The following is a 20,280-nucleotide window of genomic DNA, read 5'->3' on the forward strand; positions in this document are numbered from 1 at the left end:
CTTCAGGTGTCCTTTAAAGAGAACCCGAGGTGTGTTTAAAGAATGTTATCTGCATACAGAGGCTGGATCTGCCTATACAGCCCAGCCTCTGTTGCTATCCCAAACCCCCCTAAGGTCCCCCTGCACTCTGCAATCCCTCATAAATCACAGCCATGCTGTGCGGCTGTGTTTACATCTGTAGTGTCAGTCTCAGCTGCTCCCCCGCCTCCTGCATAGCTCCGGTCCCTGCCCCGTCCCTTCCCTCCAATCAGCAGGGAGGGAAGGGATGCAGGCGGGGACTGGAGTTCTGCAGGAGGCGGGGAGAGCAGCAGACTGACACTATAGAGATAAACACAGCCAGCTCTGACAAGCTGTTTGTCAGCAGAGTGGCTGTGATTTATGAGGGATTGCAGAGTGCAGGGGGACCTTAGGGGGGTTTGGGATAGCAACAGAGGCTGGGCTGTATAGGCAGATCCAGCCTCTGTATGCAGATAATATTCTTCAAACCCACCTCGGGTTCTCTTTAAACAATGCAAATTGCCTGGCTGTCCTGCTGATCCTCTGCCACTAATGCTGGGAATACACAGGTCGATTCTGCGCCCAATCATTTTGCCCGCCCGATTCTCTTATCTTCCACTCATTTTTCTTATCTTTTAATACCAGGCAACTGGTATTGCTTAAAAGGAAATAAACATGGCAGCCTCCGTATACCTCTTTTTTCAGTTCCCCTTTAAAGCATACTTCCCAAGTTTTTAAGGATACCCGAGGTGACATGTGACATGAGATAGACATGGGTATGTACAGTGCCTAGCACACTAATAACTATGCTGTGTTCCTTTTTTTCTTTCTCTGCCTGAAAGAGTTAAATATTAGGTATGCAAGTGGCTGACTCGGTCCTGACTCAGACAGGAAGTGACTACAGTGTGAACCTCACTGATAAGAAATTCCAACTATAAAACACTGTCCTAGCAGAAAATGGCTTCTGAGAGCAGGAAAGCGATAAAAAGGGTCAATAGTTCATAGATTTTAGCTCTGGCATACTTCAATGAATGTGTCATTGAGCAAAAACAATTAAACAGTTAAAACTTAAAAAGTAGATTTAAACATAAAATAAAACTGTGGTATATCTTAAAAAGTCAGTTTTAGGAGAAGGAAGATAGATACAATCGTTTATTTCATTCGTTTATTTTCGCCTCGGGTGTCCTTTAAGACATGCCTCTGCCACATGTCTAACCACGCCCCCACCACACCCCTTATCATGCATACCACAAAGAATTTGGAAGCCAAAGATGTAGTTTTATCATTTAAACCACACTGGTTCCGTCTATCATCATTATTTTCCTTAATTTTAACATTTAATAATAAAAAATATATAAATTTAAAGGATGGGATAGAGTCAATTAAACACATTTTTCAGTAAAGACAAAAAAACAAAAAAACAAATGTTCACAGATCTGTACATCAGTCTTGAAAAAGGGACAGATGAAGAAGAAAGTCCAAAAAAAGTGACAGTTGGGAGCTATGGTTATGGTATTTTGAAGCTTCTTTGTTAAAACTGATAAATGTCTGTTAAACACTGGTAGCCTATAAACACATGCAGGGAATATGTACAATGATATAGTGGTATAATTAGAACTGGGTTAAGTATTGTAATTGTAATGCAGTAAACCATCACTAAATCAGTATTACAGAATTGAGCTTCTTTACAATGTGTGTAGGCCTTGTAAAAAAAATAATAAATGACACAAGCAATTATTATATTGCGCAGTGATTGCAATAAAACAACATAACCTTAAAATTAACTTGCTGTTTTGGTTTCTGCATTCAGAACACTGCTGCTACCAGAATGTTGGGGAGTGACTACACCCTAAGATCTGGCCATTTACTCCTGCTGATGCTGGCGGCCAGTTCTATTATTCTGGGGTTCGGATATCTCAATGAGATGTATCAAAGAATCCAGCTTCAGGTAACCCAATATGGCTTTATTTTCTTTATATATCAAAGGCAAAGAAAAGGTATGTTAGTCCTCACACTGCACTTATGCTTTCATATGTATCCCTATTTAATGGGACTCACCGCTGTCTTGTATGATTTCTAGAAAAAATGGAAAATATGATGACTATGTTACTACAGTACACCCTCTCTTTTCTAGTGCTGATTAGGTGACACCTGATCAATTGCAACAGAGAGACACGCTATGTCGGATCAGCTAAAAATAGCGCTAATAGATTTGGGCGCGGCTATATTTCTAATGTTAATTATCGTTTTTGTAAATGTACACTCAATTTTGCATATGTTTGGGCGCAAGTGCCTAAAATCGATATTGTACGTAAATCGATAAAGTAAACTCGGTAATATTCCTAATTTTGTTGTGGAATCGGTAATATCGGTAATTTAAAGTTTATGATAATATATCAGAACGAATATCATAACGCTGAATAAAGAAAAACAATGTCAGTCATAACGATAACTTAAAAAGTCTTTTGGTGTAATAACGGTAAATGAACATATTTAATGTAAGCAAATTCTGTCCAAATACATATAATTTTGTAATTACGAAAATATAACATTCACTGTACAGATGTAATAACGATATTTGACATTTCTATTTACGATAATATATAAAGTATTTACGATAATTTAGGGTTAGACACCACCAGGGGGGTGGTTAGGGTTAGGCACCACCAGGGGAGTTTAAGGGTTAGGCACCATCAGGGGGGGGTGGTTAGGGTTAGGCACCACCAGGGGAGTTTTAGGGTTAGGCACCACCAGAGGGGGTGGTTAGGGTTAGGCACCACCAGGGGGGTTGTTAGGGTTAGGCACCACCAGGGGGGTGGTTAGGGTTAGGCACCAGGGGGTGGTTAGGGTTAGGCACCACCAGGGGAGTTTTAAGGTTAGGCACCACCAGGGGGGTGGTTAGGGTTAGGCACCACTAGGGGGGGTCTAGGGGTTAGGGATAGGTACAGGGAGGGTTCTGTGTCAGAGTAGGGTTAGGTACATTTCGGGTTAGCCACCACCATGGGGGGTTAGGGTTAGGCACCACCAGGGGGGTGGTTAGGGTTAGGCACCACCAAGGGAGGGTTCTGTGTGAGAGTAGGGTTTGGTTAAGCTGTGTTGTTGAATTACATTACGATATTTAACGTTATTATATTTTCGTTTTCATCTCACATCTGTTTTATACCTGTAATAATAATAATCAGACTTATCGATTTTACATTACAAATACCGTTAAATTATCGATATTTCTAAATTACGATATTTTTCTTTTCCCGATAAATCGCGCCTAAATTTGACCGCGACTTTTTTAAATGTACGCCAGTATGTTACCTCACTGCCCATACAATTCTATGAGGCCTGTTCACATCTCTGCACAGTAACTGATCGCGTTATTCTAACTTGCTGCATGCAGGCTTTGTATTGAAGTCTATGTCCAGTCTTCACTGCAGTTCACACTGATCATAATGAACTAAATACAACATAATGAATAAAATGTCTAATTTTTACAATTTATACTTTAGAAATAATTTAGTCAGTGTTTGCCCATTGTAAAATCTTTCCTCTCCTTAGTGTACTTAGGGTTTGATCCTTTGACCAGGGTTCAAAACCTGGCTCAAGCCAGTACATAAAAGAGTAAGGCCTGGAACCCACTAGCAGTGTCTTCAATGTACCAGTGATTTCTAAAAGTCTTGCTAATGCAATGCTATGGGTGAATTTTTTTAAAATCACATCCCTCTAGTGGGATCACACGCACAGCATTACATTAGCAAGAGCTTTTCAAATCACAAAGCACTGAGAAAAGGCTTAGAAAACACTGCTAGTGGGTTCCAGGCCTAAGACCTTGTTCACAGTGGTCAGTTGCGTTGCAGAAAAATTCTGCATGACAACTCACTGCCCATATAAGTGTATTTGCCTGTTCACAGTAACAGATTGCGATATTCTATCTCGTGCATGAAAGCTTTATATTGAAGTTTATGTCCAGTCTCCATTGCAGTTCACAGTCTTTATAACGCATGCATTATGCAACTGACCACTGTGAACCTAGCCTTAGAGTCTTTGGGCAAGGCTCCTTAATACTTCTGACCGCCCATGGAACGCACACTATGAAGCTGTGGCTCTGAAGAGCCAGGAGAAAAGCGCAAAATATAAATGATATAGTGTCTTGCCTTGTCCTTGATTTACAGTACATTCCTAAATTTATCACAGGTCGTGACATCTTTAGTGCTGGTAAAGAGTATCACTGTGGAATGTTTGTTTGTTGTGTGTTCCGAAGTGAGCACACATAACCCCTGGTTCCCCAGAATGCACTGGGAGAAGAAGGCTGCATAATTAACAGCCTAGGCTAAACATCACTGGGAGTGCATGGCTACATACCAATAAACACCAAAATATAGATAAAGGAAGTGTTGAAACTGGGATAAGTAATATAAATGTGGGTATCTTGAATCATTTGCTAAATTCTACTATATGTCACTGGAGTTCACTTGAAGCCAGAGACTAGGTGACAGCACACACCTGCTGCTGGTAACTTTATGAACTTTATTTCACCATAGTGCAATCCTAGGGCACATATGGCTTTCATAAACCATCAGTCTATTCCATACTGCTTAAACATTTCACACCTTAACTAGTATGAGTTTTGAAAAAGCACTAATTAAGACATGAAACGTTGGCCATTCTGCTCCGCACCTTCTCCTTTGACTGATGCCTGTCATCTATCACGGTGAGTCTTACTTGCTGGTTCACCTATGTAGGCAGGGGCGTAGCAATAGGGGGTGCAGAGGTAGCGACCGCATCGGGGCCCTTGGGCCAGAGGGGCCCCGAAGGGCCCTCTCTCAACTACAGTATTAGCTCTCTGTTGGTCCTATGCTCATAATAATCACTTCTATAGATACGTTGAATAGTGGTAATCATTAACAAGCTATTTCCCATCCCCTTCTTGCACCTCTGACACTGTAGTTGCCGTTGGCAGGTTTTGGTGCGCCGTATCAATTGCTATGTATAGAGTGCTTGGGGGGGCCCATTGTAAAACTTGCATCGGGGCCCACAGCTCCTTAGTTACGCCACTGTATGTAGGTGCTTTTGTAAGGAATATGGAATAAACTGAAGTCTCATCTCTTGTACCGTATAATGATTATGTGTTTACATTCACTGTTTGGGTTGGAGGGGGCTTCGGAATTATAAGCAAAACTCCTGGAAAAATATTTTTATTTTGTACAGAGCCTCTTATGCTGGTGTCTATGTAACCATTAGAGACAGAGGAGGGTTAAGGAGAAATAGGGCCCAAGGCAAGGTAACAGCTTTGCCTCCCTGGTATAGTATTTCTGTTAAGCTGAGGAGAAGAATCATAGGAATGTGGCAAATGGGCTGTTGACAGCCACTGCATCGCAGGGACCTTCCTAGGTTGCCTTGTGGATGAACCTGCTCTGATTAGAGACATTTATCCCTCACCTTGTGTCTGGGTCCAATAAAGCTTTCTTATGATCCTTGGAGATCTAAGAACAGCAGTGACAGCTTGACCTTGTTCTAACATTTCTACAAAAGCCGTCATTTTGTTCCTCTTTGTCTTTGTTGGAGAGAATTAAAATGTACCTGAGGAGTCAAAAAGCACAAAACGCAAATACTAACCTAAGAAGGAAGCCTCTGGATCCTGTAGAGGTTTCCCATGCTGTCCTCCGATCCACTGTTGCCGAGCGGGGACCCCTGAAGAGTGCTTGTCGGTAGGAACATTAGGGCCATGCTCCTCTTTAAACACGAGTGTGGCCATACTGCCCCTGTGTGTGTAGTGCCGCCCCTGTGTGTGTAGTGCCACTCCTATGGTAAGCTAGAGCCGCTCATGCATGAGGGACTATGTGCAACCGCACAGGCCAGAAGAGGAGCGCAGGATATTCCAGAGGGTCCTGGGCAGCAGCGAAGGACCGGACAGCAGCGCGGGAAGCCTCTGGAGGTGACAGAAAGTGGTTAGTATGTACTAAATCTCAAGTTGGTGACATACATTGGATCTTTTGTCATGTCTATAAATGTTATTTTGTATGCTGCAGGTTCTTTCTGCATCTCCTGCAGGCAGTAATACAGTCAGGTCCATTTTTGTTTATTAAGCCCACCACACCATTGGCTTTTGTAGAGAAGGACTGGTTTTAAAAGAGCTTTTAAAGGGTGCATTCACACTATGGCTCATAAGCAATAAACTTTTTCTCCTGCGTTTTCTCCTATTTTCATGCCTTGTCAATAAACTGCTTTTCAAGCCACCAGCGAGCAAGAAAATACTCAAAATATGTTTTATGGTACTTTTTCACCTACTTTTTGTTACTTTATTGATTTCAAAGTGCTGAAAAGTATTTCAACCACTTAAGGACCGCAGTCTTTTCGCCCCTTAAGGACCAGAGCCTTTTTTCCATTCAGACCACTGCAGCTTTAACGGTTTATTGCTCAGTCATACAAGCTACCATCTAAATGAATTTAACCTCCTTTTCTTGTCACTAATACAGCTTTCTTTTGGTGCTATTTGATTGCTGCTGCGAGTTTTAGTTTTTATTATATTCATCAAAAACGACATTAATTTTGTCAAAAAAATGATCTTTTTTAATTTCTATGCTGACATTTTTCAAATGAAGTAAAATAACTGTATACATGCAGCACGAAAAATGTGGACAAACATGTTTTTGATTAAAAAAAACCATTCAGCCTATATTTATTGGTTTGGGTAAAAGTTATAGCGTTTACAAACTATGGTTCAAAAAGTGAATTTTCCCATTTTTAAGCATCTCTCTCATTTCTGAGCACCTGTCAGGTTTCATGAGGTGCTAGAATTCCAGGATAGTATAAAAACCCCCCAAATGACCCCATTTTGGAAAGAAGACACCCCAAAGTATTCACTAAGAGGCATGGTGAGTTCATAGAAGATTTTATTTTTTGTCACAAGTTAGCGGAAAATGACACTTTGTGACAAAAAAATAAAAAATAAATAAAAAGTTTCCATTTCTGCTAACTGGTGACAAAAAAAAAATGAAATCTGCGACGAACTCACCATGCCCCTCTCTGAATACCTTGAAGTGTCTACTTGCCAAAATGGGGTCATTTGTGGGGTGTGTTTACTGTCCTGGCATTTTGGGGGGTGCTAAATTGTAAGCACCCCTGTAAAGCTTAAAGGTGCTCATAGGACTTTGGGCCCATTAGCGCACCTAGGCTGCAAAAAAAGTGTCACACATGTGGTATCGCCGTACTCAGGAGAAGTAGTATAATGTGTTTTGGGGTGTATTTGGGTGTGATGGGTGGGAGAAATATCTCTGTAAATGAATTTTTTTTTATTTTTTTACACACAATTGTCCATTTACAGAGATATTTCTCCCACCCAGCATGGATATGTGTAAAAATACACCCCAGAACACATTATACTACTTCTCCTGAGTACGGCGATACCACATGTGTGACACTTTTTTGCAGCCTAGGTGCGCTAAGGGGCCCAACGTCCTATGAGTACCTTTGGGATTTCACAGGTCATTTTGAGGCATTTGGTCTCTAGACTACTCCTCGCGGTTTAGGGCCCCTAAAATGCCAGGACAGTATAGGAACCCTACAAGTGACCCCATTTTAGAAAGAAGACACCCCAAGGTATTCCGTTGGGAGGATGGTGAGTTCATAGAAGATTTTATTTTTGTGAGAGGTGGGTGATTGACAGGTGATCAGTGGGTTATTATAGGGGAGAATAGATGTATACAGTACACGGGGGGGGGGGGGGGGGGGGTCTGGGGAGGATCTGAGGGTGTGGGGGGTGTTCAGGAGCCCTCAGGGGGCAGTTTAGGATCTAATCTAAAAAATAGCGTTGAGATAGTGACAGGGAGTGATTAATGGGTGATTAGGGGGGTGATTGGGTGCAAACAGGGGTCTGAGGGGTGGGCAGGGGGGATCTGATGGGTGCAGTGGGCGATCAGGGGGCAGGATCAGTGTGCTTGGGTGCTTACTAGGAGGGCTGCAACCTGCCTTGGTGGTCCCTCGATCACTGAGACCACCAGGGAAGGAGGCAGCCTGTATAATACGCTTTGTATACATTACAAAGCGTATTATCCGCTTTACAGGCGTATTGTGGTCGTTGCGGGCTCCACTTTGCCGCCGCCCATAGGTAGGGGTGGTCGGCAAGTGGTTAAAATCACAATCCAGTAATATATCTATATCTATATCTATCTATCTATCTATCTATCTATCTATCTATCTATCTATCTATCTATCTATCTAGATAGATAGATAGATATATCTATAGGTATATATATATATATATATATATATATATATATATATATATATATATATATATATATATATATATATATATATATATATATATATATATATATATATATATATATATATATATATATATATATATATATATATATATATATATATATATATATGGTTGGGAGGGGATCAAGGGATGAATGGGGGGGGAGATCGGGACAACAAAGTGTTTTTTTTTACACTAAAATCGCACAGCCTGTCACGGCTGCAGGCTGTGCGTCTCTCCCTGTCACAAGACCCACACAGTGACAGGGAGAGGGAGGCGGAACAGCAACTATGTTGCCTTTCGGAGGGTGAGCGCTATGATTGGCTTACAGCGATCACACGGCAGGGAGCCAATCAGTGACGGCTCCTGCCGATACCTGGAAGCCTTAGCTGTCATAAGACAGCTAAGTGCAGCCGGTTCGGTGCGCGCGATCGCGGCGGTGAGCGGCGGCGCCGGTGATAGAGATCTACGCCCTGCCAGCCAGGAGCCCATCAAAACAGGGCGTAGATCTCTATCACCTCGGTCCGGAAATGGTTAAAGAGAAGATGAAAAATTATCCCCTAGGAGAAAACGCAGGAGAAAAACTGAAGTGCATATGGGCCTATATAGCACGGGCAGCACAGTGGCGTAGTGGTTAGCGCTCTCGCCTTGCATCCCTGGGTTCCCGTTTCAAATCCCAACCAGGTCAACACCTGCAAATAGTTTGTATGTTCTCCCTGTGTCTGTGTGGGTTTCCTCCGGACACTCCGGTTTCCTCCCACATACCAAAAACATACAGATAAGTTAATTGGCTTCCCCCTTAATTGGCCCTAGACTAAAATATACATGCACTACACAATACATACATAGACATATGACTATGGTAGGGACTAGATTGTGAGCTCCTATGAGGGATAGTTAGTGACAGGGCTATATATACTCTGTACAGCACTGCGGAAGATGTCAACACTATATAAATACATAATAATAATAGGTACATTGCAATAATTCTGCAAGTCAACTCACTGCCCATACAATTCTATGGGGCTGTTCACGTCTCTGCATTGTAACAGATCCCATTATTCTAACTCGCTGCATGTAGGCTCAGAATTCATCTCTGAGTCCAATCTCCATTGCAGTTCACACACATTTTAACCACTTGCCGACCGCACACTCATAACGTGCGTCGGCAAAGTGGCAGCTGCAGGACCAGCGACGCAGTACTGCGTCGCCAGCTGCAGCCTAATTAATCAGGAAGCAGCCGCTCGTACGAGCGGCTGCTTCCTGTCAAATCACGGCGGGGGGCTCCGTGAATAGCCTGCGGGCCGCCGATGGCGGCTCGCAGGCTAGATGTAAACACAAGCGGAAATAATCCGCTTTGTTTACATTTGTACGGCGCTGCTGCGCAGCAGCGCCGTAAGGCAGATCGGCGATCCCCGGCCAATCAGCGGCCGGGGATCGCCGCCATGTGACAGGGGACGTCCTGTCACTGGCTGCACAGGACGGATAGCGTCCTGTGCAGCCCGGATCTCAGGGGGGGGAGCAGGTAGGAGAGGGAGGGGGGAATTTCGCCGCGGAGGGGGGCTTTGAGGTGCCCCCCCCCCGCCACCCACAGCAGGCAGGAGAGATCAGACCCCCCCAGCACATCATCCCCATAGGGGGGAAAAAAGGGGGGCAATCTGATCTCCCTGCCTGCACCCTGATCTGTGCTGGGGGCTGCAGAGCCCACCCAGCACAGATCAATCAAACCAGCGCTGGTCCTTAAGGGGGGGTAAAGGGTGGGTCCTCAAGTGGTTAACATGTGTATTTTGCTCCGCACCACTATGAATCCAGCCTAAGGAAGGACCTCAAACCTTGGAGGGGATTTGGGGGTGTATGCAATGAATTGTGTTAAGGTGGTCACTAATAATACAATTTGGCAAATTATCATTTACTTAATTATTTTATGAAGTGATCATTTTAGACCACTAATAGATGAGAATCTCCTAACGAAAACGATCAGATTAATGAAATCGATCCGATTTTCAGATCGATCCAATAAATCTGATCGGATTGGTTAGGAGATTTTTGTCTGTGAAGGTGGCCATGAATGATCTACTCTTTTTCCTCCAATTTTACCAAATCTACGTAGAAGAAGGGTAAACTGAGTGAATATATTGATTGGATAATTTAGGCAGTTCCCTGATATTACCTAGAAATAGTAAGATTGAGTGGGCACCGTAAGTGTTCCCAAATTATAATTTAGTTCATACGAATAATCGATCAGTAAATTGTATCCTTAGTGGGCACCTTTAAGCAGAATCACATGCGCAAAGTGTTCCCACACGATGAGTAGGGCAGAAGGCAATGCGTTACATGCCATGCATTACGCTCTACTCACCACTGAGAAGGACCATAGCACGAGTGGAGTGAGAGATTTTTGGTGGCAGCAGGATTGTCAGTGTTAATGGTAATGTTAAACTTTTAATAATTAAGTCTAAGAGCAGGAGCATAACTAGGACCCGACGGGCCCCCGGCAAAATTGAGCCAGCCGCTCTCCTAGACAGAGCATAACAATAGCCTCCACGACCCTCGCCATCACGGGGGGCTCAGGGACTAAAGGGTCCAGATGCAGAGTGTAGTACTGGAAGCGGCAAACGCATTCCCTGCGGCTCCTGTCCCTGCATGTCTTGTCACAGGCATCAGACGCCGCAAGGAGTTTGGGCTGACCCCCTCCACAGAGCGATTTGTGATCCATTTTAGTTTTTGAAAACACTCTCCCATTGACTTGCATTAAAATTGTGGTGAAATTGCAGCAAAAGTAGCCGTGATCGCGATATTTTGAAAAATTGCAATCAGGGCTATTTTGCTGCATTTTAACAGGGATTTTAATGCAAGTCAATAGGAGCGTGTTTTTACAAAAAACAAAACGGATTGAAAAGTGTTCTGCAGTGGGGCTCAGCCCTAAGACTCCCTACACACTGCAGGTGATTCAGATTCAGATTTACAATCGGTTTTTACATCCGATTACAATACTGATTTTTAATCGTTACTGCATGCTGCGTTTTTTCCTCCATTTTTCTGTTGATTGTATTCAGGGAAAATCAGAATTGCAAATCAGAAACGGAATCGCAAAACGGATTTGCAGTGTGCAGGGAGCCTTCCACTGTGCGGTGCGGCTAAAAAGAGGAGTGACGAGGACATTTCGCTCGCTCTGCTAACAGGTCATGTGTGCCGCTTCCCTGCCACACTCTGCACCCCCCCCCCCCCCCAGTCCCTGGGCCCTCCTGTGACGGTGGGCGTTGCAGGGCTATTGTTATGCCCTGCCTAAGGATCAGGCTACTTTACAGCTTAGCAGCCTGTATGTCTGTGTAACAGTGGATTATTTTGTCAGACACTTTTTACTGAATGTGACTCCTAATTATGTATTTTTCATGGCATACTGAGCCTCTATTGGTCATTTTCTGCTGACTTTGCAATAATACACACATATTCCAGACCCTTACATCATATCTTTCAACGACTCATCCATCAAAAAAAAAAATTAAATGAAAAAAAAAATTATCAATGCAAAGTTATAAATTATAAGTAATTTCTTGTGAGCAAATTATGAGACTGTTACATAGTAGATATTATTCTAAAGAAACTGTGGACTATCAGTATAATTTGGATTTCATCATCTGCCCTTATAATAGTGCTAGCAATGTGCTTATTATTTCCTATTGTGTTGGAAGGCGTGTCTCTAGGTTTTGCATAGCGCAGCAATGTGACTGTGACCTTGCTACATTGTTTATACTGTCACAAAGCAGGTCAAATTATACAGTCATATGGAAAAAGGAAGTTAAAACACTAAAGGAATTTGGAAGATAGTATTGCTGTTCTCTATTTATTAAAGCTAGTTGCTAACTTGTCATGATGTCCCTCTAATTAAATTACTAACATTGTCAGTGGCTCAGAAAACATACACAAATCAGTGTAATAAAGGGTACCTGAGCTAGCATATGTCTTGATGATATAAACATGTGTATGTACAGTGCCAAGCATACAAATAACTAGGCTGCGTTATTTTTTTTATTTTTCTGCCTGAAAGAGTTAAACATTCAAATGACAGTTTGTCTCTAGTTAGGACTATTGCTTAAAGCGGATCCGAGATGAAAAACTAACTATAACAAGTAACTTGTCTATATATCTTATGTAAAGTTTAGCTAGTTTAAACAGCAAATCTAGCTTCAAACAGCTTTAATAGAATATGGTTATTTCTTCCTGTGATACAATGACAGCAGCCATGTTGTTTGTAAACATTACACAGAGGCAGGCTTATCTGTACCATCAGCACTCAGACTGAAAAAAACCTAATCCCCCAGCCCTCCATCCTCCCCTCTGCCTCTGAAATCTCTGGCTAGAAATACCTCCCCCTCCTCCTGCCTAGACTGAGCTCCCTCTCTGAAAAACTGGGCGGGGCTTGTTTAGTTTATAGGGAATTAGAGTATTAAAACAAAAAGAAAAAAGTATTTGGCTTGAGGAATGCCCTATAAACAATAGGAAAGGAACACAATTATGCAATGAGTAAAAGTTCATCTCGGATCCACTTTAACCCTCACTGATAAGGAATTACAGCCATTAAACCCTTTCCTTGAACAGAACAACTTCTGAGTGCAGGGGGAAAGTCAATATTTCATAGATTGTAGCTTTAAACTCTGGCAAACTGTGTGAAAGACTGTCATTCAGCTTAGAAAATAAAATATTAAACCTACTTCCTCAGCTTTTAAACAGAAAATAAAACTGTAGGATTCTAAGAAAAAAAGAGTCATTTTTAAGATTATTTATATCATCAGTTTATTTTCAGCTAAGGTTTCCTTTAAGGGTTTTTCAATGTATTTACCATATTTTTTTTTACTTTAGGTGAGTGACCAAAAAGTAAACTTAAATAAGAGAAATGTGTACATAGCAAACACCTTTTTAAAACTGCTATTTGCCCGGGTGTCATAATTATTTTTTAGGGGAAGTTGACTATAATGTAGCTTGCTTGAGGTTTTGCTGCTACAGCTGAATAACTGCTGTAAACATGCTGACAAACATGCTGTAACTGCTGTAAACATGCTGACATTTTGGTGTCAGTTTTGTGGAGTTTGCAGGGCCAGTTCTAGACTTTTTGAGGATGCCCCCCATCCCCGAATTGGAATGATCGCACAGCACCTGACAATTTGCACCGCACGTTATAGCTGTGGTGAGCCCCCCAAAAAACACCCCCAGTATAGGTAGGCATCCAGTTATAGGTGCCCCCAGTGTTGGTAGCTAATGACAGTTGCCCCCAGTATAGGTTGGCCAGGCACTCTCTTCACTTCCTGTTTCTGTCTGGTGCTGTCCCCAGACTTCTGCCACCTGAGGAAGTCGCCTCACTTGGCATCATGGGTGGACCGGGCCTGGGAGTTTGTCCTGTGATTACTACACCCCCTGTTTATCAGAAAAAAAACCCACTAATGTATTTAACCTGTGTTTTTAAAGCATTTGCCATTTCTGAAATGCTGGTTTAGGCTGTTTTTTTACTGCTGCATACACACAACACCGTCCAAACACAGGCAATGACCTTAAATGTGAACTGAATTCAATAGTACCATAAAATTCTATAGCTAACATTTTCCATTTGCGAATGAGCTCTTATGGTGCATATACACAACCAATTTTGATTGGCCAATAATATACCATGTAGTATGTGGGCCAACGGATTTTAAATACCATGAACAGATTGTGTAGGTACTACATGGAAGTGGTAAAAATGGTCAGTCACTGACCAATCAAAATCGGGTGTGCAAACCCACATCCAATTTTGATTGACCAATGATTGGCCAATTATACCACCTCCATGTAGTATGAGAGCTTACCTGCACAATCTGTTCATAGTATTCAAAATCTGTTGATTCTCATACTTTACCTCATGGAGGTGGTAAAATTGGCCGGTGATTGGCCAATTAAAATTGGATATTAGACAGTTACACAAAGCAATCACAAAAGAAGGAAAACAACGGCAGCCACATTTCAGGAAAACAAAACAGAACCAACAGGGTCATAACTCTCTCTACAGTAGACTCTATAAATGCTACGCAGCTCCAGATACTCATTATAATATTACTGCATAAGGAGATGCCCAGGCAATATTACCATTATGCAATTCCGGGCAAAGTAATCAGCACGCTGCAGCGTAGGGTATTCTTTTAAATCCTGCAGAGTTTTCAAGACTGGATTGTGAATTGTAAATGGCATTGATTGATATTGATTTTGGAGGGGGGGGGGGGGGGGGGTCTCCTTCACTTGTAATCTTCCCTCTGAGGACCAGACAGATTAAGTTAAGGGACCTTGACCATGTAGCCGTCTAAAGGTGGCCACACACCATACAATTTTTTAAATATCTGTTCAATTTAAGAATTGCAATCAATGTTTCTGACTGATTGTAACATTTCAAAAATATGACCAATGTACCACATACGTATGTTTAATTTTTCCCCAATTATAATAAAAATGATTGGAAACTCTGACAAAATTGCTAGGGGGTGTATATTAATAAATTGACAATCTAACACACACCATACAATCTTTAGAAAGGTTGAAGAAAAATATCTGGCATTCGGGATCGATAAAAATCGAAGAAAACGAGAAATCCAATCGGATTTTTCAGTCGAATAAAAAAAAGCTTTCGATATTTTCAGGAGATCTGATAGTTTTTATCGAATTGCTGTAAAATCAGATCATTTTATTGTATCATGTGTGGCCACCTTTACAGAAATGAGCAAACCAATTTAAAAGAAGAGATACACATGTACACATGTACATGTGTATCTCTCTGGAATTTCACCAGCTACTTCTACAGATGTATCTTCCTGCTCAGGTTTTTTCCTCTGAGGAGAGATAGTCAGTGTCATACTCCAGTCACCTCATGTCCAGCTGACAAGGGATGGACATGGACTGATTTATGATGCCACAAGACTACAATTTGCAAGCTACTAGCTTGTGTCGGCCGATCATGTTCATCTAGTTCAGCTTTTAACAATCTTTTTAGAGTTGAGGAACCCGTACAATTTTTTTTAGATGTCAGGGAACCCATGCATTAAAATAACCAATACAAAACATGCAACTTCGATTGACAGGATGAAATGTTTTAACGTAACAATGATTGCATTCTATACCTACAAATAGAAATTTTAGTCAATCATTGTTTATTTTTTGAAAACATATTACCTGCTTGTATACACCTCTTGGTAAAAATGCAGCAACCACACCTCAAAAATGAAATGCCCCAATCACTCCTTATATGAGATGCATCAACTACCCAACATATAAAATGACCAATCACCCCATATATGAAATACAGCAATTACCCCACATATGAAATGCACCAATTACCCCATGAAAAAAATGCACAAAACACCTCCACATATGAAATGCAGCAATTACCACACATATGAAATGCACCAATCACCCCCAAATGCACCAATCACCCCATATATGAAAGGCAGTAACAGGGCCGGCCCTAGGTTTCACAGCGCCCTGAGCGAAACCTGATTTTGGTGCCCCTTTCATCCGCTTCGCATGTACACACATACACACACACACAGACCCATATGCAATTCACCTTTTCTCCTGAGTTACCTTTTTGAAGTTGTGACACATTACACCAAACGCTCAGATCTCCGTGACACATCACATATGTATAATAGAAAAATACTAAATAGGATAGCAGGATCTGCACCGTCAGTGAGTGTGTGCTACAGCCATCTGAGGAAAGAGCTAAATTCTGAAACGCCGTGCGTCATGGTGACCCGGCTCACACTCAGTATTGCCTGTTATAGATTTTAAATGTTCAAATAAGTTTTGATTTTAGACGGTGCGGATCCTGCTATCCTATTTGATGTAATACCCTGTGCACTCCAGGGTTGATCGCTGCACGTCAAGCCACATTGGTGCTGTCACAATTGAAGATTATACTAATAGAAAAATACTATTAATAACCACAAAATGGATGGAAAGAGTGAATTATCCTAAATACACATAAAAAATGAAGGCTATAAACTTTCAGGAATATTAATAAAAACAGTGGGAAAATTAGCCCCCCCCCCCCCCCCCACACACACACACACACACATACACACACAATTTGGAATGATGGCACAGCACCAACAATTTTCACCACACCTTATAGCTGCAGTCCCCCCCCCCCCCCCCATAAAAATAAAAAAACGCCCTCAGACTCAGTATAGGTAGGTAGCCAGGTATACGTGCCCCCAGTATAAGATTTTATGTGTACGTGCTCTCAATATAGGTAGCCAAGCATAGGTGCCCCCAGTATAGGAAGTAAGGTGTAGGTCTCCCCCATAGGTAGCCAGACGTCAGTACCTCCAGCATAGGTAGCCAGGTGTTGGTGCCCTCAGTATAGGTAGCCAGGAGAGGTGTCCTCCCTCAGTTAGATAGCCAGCTCTAGGTGCCCCCTTGGAAGCCGGCGCCCTGAGCGACCACTAAGGTCAAAGGCCGGCTATGGGCAGTAATTTGTGCTCAAAAAGTTAAAGTGTCCACCCATGTAGCATATGCCGCCAATGTACTGTCCCAAAAGAACTGGTTTCAGTGGACTAAACAGAATGTACCCCCATGCAGGATATGAGCATATACCCCCCCCCCCCCCCACACCTCATCCACTGTCCCACAATGGGGTTGGTGTCAGTAGGCTTTTGTCTTCTCCCCTTCCCTCTCAATCGTGCTCAGTTGGTGAATGAACACTTACCACTTCATTTTAATATTTTCTTCTGCCCCATCCTTCTTTTCCTCTTCTTCTCCTGGACCTCTTTCAAATCACTCTCTCACATGAGTCACATCACTTCCCCTCCATCACTCACTTGCATCAAGTTTGAAGCATGCAGAAACCAGTCTGGGTGACGTGCCATGGATTGGACTAATCCGCTGGTCACATCAACTATTTGGTCCCACAAAAATGGGGTAACGGTACTATTCTATCCCGCAGAAGTGGAAAAATGGAGCGGAACCCCGGTTAAAAACAGCTGAAGTCAGAAGGTGGTAGCTTCCATGCTTGGGACATGGACTGCAGCACTGTGCAGAGACCCTACAGTACTATCATTCCTTGGCATCAGCTGCTGTGATCAGACTCATAGTAACTCTGCATGTGAAAAATCCCTATAAGTGCATTTGCCTTACCATGCATCATGGACAGGCCACCTGTATTATCCATTTTAAATGCAGTGTGACTCTTTTTTATTTATGTGTGCAGTGCTGTTAACCAGGTCTGGGCTGAAGCTGAGGAGTAAACAGAGATAGCCTGTGCTCTCCCCCTTGCCAGACCATATGCAGAGCGGAGAGTGCTTGTATCTGAACTCATCTGTCACTTTGCGTCTGCTATTTGTAGCCCTAGTTTGTATAGTGGGTGCTTACTATTGGGTGCCTCCGGAGCCCAAAGTTTCACTTAGGCCCTGTTCACAGTGGTCAGTTACGCTATAGAATAATTCTGCATGTGAACTCACTGCCCATACAAGTCTATGTATTTTTGTCTATGCCCAGTCTCCATTGCAGTTCACACATTATACCGTATTATAATGCATGCATTATACAACTGACCACTGTGAACCTAACCTTATAATTGCTACTTGCGGCTTTTAGCATGGGTGCCTATGGAGGCGTTCAAACTACCGGCAGATATTTAGCAGATATTTAGCAGCAAATCAATGTGAAATTGGCGGGAGGAGATGACAGTTAAGGTTAGGCATAGGTTGGGGAGTCAGTGAGAGTAAGGCCCCTTTTACACTTAATCAGTTGGTGTGAGTTAGTATGCGTTAGTGCGCGTTGGTACGCGTTTTTTCCATAGCAGTGCATTGGGAAGAAGATTTCGGTTAAAACGCGTTAAGTGTAAAAGAGGCCATAGGAAAACATGGGCATTACTTTGAAAATCAGTTTTCTTTCAGTTATAATTATAACTCAGTTATAACTGAGAGCAAATTATTAAGTGTAAAGCATTTTGCAATGGGGGATCAGGTAGGGTTATGCATCATTTGGAGGGTCAGTTAGAGTTAGGCATCGGTAGAGGGAGGGCTCATGTCAGAACAGTATTATTTTACTGAAATTCCACTAGTGCCTTTTTCAAGCACTCAAATTACTGTGGCGCCCTTTCTAAATCTATGTGTTTGCGGGTGGTTCTCATTTTAGTTTTTGTTGTTTTTATGGATTGTATAATGAAAATACAAACCAAAAACATAACTAAATACTTAACAGCTTAGAAGTGTTGTTAGCAAATATTGACTGTACGTAGGTTTTCCTCCAGGGATACAATAGGCACAATGATGGTAATGTATCACCTGTGTGAAAAGGAAGCCAAGTCTAACCCGATAACTGACACTACGTACACTTGTCAGCCTAAACAGGTCGGCCTCCGACTAGGGTGGTTCTCATTTTACATGTTTTATTTACATGTGCGTAAGATGATATCCTTCATCAGTGATTTAACACGAGTGACATGAGCTGGTAAAATATCATGTACTGTAGGTGTGTTGAGGAAGTTGTGGATAATAGAAAATCCTGTTCCTCATTAACTGAAAGCACTGATCTCTGTTCAGAATGATTCACAAAGATTTAGTGACATTTTCACAGCATTCTTGTCTGTTTGTGCATGTTTTTTGTATAGGAAAACGCATTTAAGCTACAAACCAATGTTAATGTGCTAGTTCACACTTAGGGCCCTTTCACACGAAGGGCTGATACCGTAAACGATATTTTTTTAGGGGAGCCTGTAGCGGCACCCAAACTTACGCAGCTGTATGGCGTGCACATTTTCTGCTTCTGGGAGTGCTAGCCTCTTCACTGCCATGCTGCAAGCATTGGTTTGTCTGGCAATAAAATGCCTTTTACCTTGGGCACTAGTATTCAGTAGCCTCTGCTTTATCTAGAAAGTGTGCTAGAGCATTGCTGGAGACCACAGTAGAATCCAGGTATTCAAGCAGAGTAGAAAGACATACAGTTCCTATTAAACGGAACAAAGCTGTATTGACATATTCCAGAAGATACTACCGGAGGCCATACTTGAACTAAAAACGCAGACATTGTAAGATGTCAGGTATCTAATTGCAATGGAAACATTGTGTGGAATGAATGGAAAATGGTAAAGATTCCTAGACACAACCAAGGACTGGAGTAATAAACACTACCAAGCATACATTTAATAGTCAATAATAGAATATCGGTAACATTTCTGATATCCCATTACTTAAAGAGGAACTGTAACGAAGGATTGAACTTCAACCCAACTAGTAGCTGATACCCCATTCCCAAAATAGTCCACTTGGAAATGAAGTATGAGATTATAGACACAAAATGAGGTGGCCACCTCCAGTAATTGGTTCGGCTGTTTGATCATCACAGTATTTGGACAGGGTAGACCACATAAACAAGGCACATTCCTGGTAATCTGAGTAAGCTCAAAAAAGTTCTTCTGACCACCATTACTTGGTGCAATAATTACATAGTGTAGTATAATGTGGTTGCACTTGGTTGTGGATAAAGACCACCAAAATGTTCACTTCAATTTTTTTTTATACTTTTCACTTTGCAATGTGTTGATTTATTTTCTCCCCTTTTCCCTTAACTTCCTATTTAAGTCACATAGTTCACATTCAATATTTACCAATATTTTACTATGACCTAACCTAACCCTACTTTCACACAGAATGCTCCCTCTACCGCTGCCTAATCCTAAGACAATAAACCCCCCCCCCAAAAAAAAAACCTTGTCCCCCTACCCCTGTGGTCTATCACACCCGCCAGTGTCCTGTAGAAGAGGGTCCAAGGTAAAATATTGTGCTTCAGGACTGTCCGTTTGCATAGAAGACAGCCCCGACCCCATAACCTAGGACGTGTCTCGCACCCCTTTTTTACAGTTTCAATTCCCCAAGGTTAAAGGAGTTTGATAAGTATTATCTTATGTGAAGAGCTTTATGGCTGCACAACTGGGGTGCCAGAGGTATATTTGTTATTATTTAGCTGTATGCACGCATTGGGGTGGCTCAGTAGCACTTATT

General features: G+C 42.1%; 1 protein-coding gene across 1 annotated transcript in view; it reads left to right on the forward strand.

Moving 5' to 3' along the window:
* Positions 1 to 20,280, forward strand: part of LOC137561289 (DNA ligase 1-like) — a 75,827-nt gene that overhangs the window by 12,407 nt on the left and 43,140 nt on the right. Inside the window, exon 2 of the mRNA XM_068272551.1 lies at positions 1,808 to 1,945. Coding sequence (XP_068128652.1) covers positions 1,826 to 1,945 — 120 coding nt within the window. The 5' untranslated portion in view covers positions 1,808 to 1,825. The remainder of the gene's footprint in view (positions 1 to 1,807; positions 1,946 to 20,280) is intronic.

This window comes from Hyperolius riggenbachi, chromosome 3, assembly GCF_040937935.1.
Source record: "Hyperolius riggenbachi isolate aHypRig1 chromosome 3, aHypRig1.pri, whole genome shotgun sequence".
NCBI lineage: Eukaryota > Metazoa > Chordata > Amphibia > Anura > Hyperoliidae > Hyperolius > Hyperolius riggenbachi.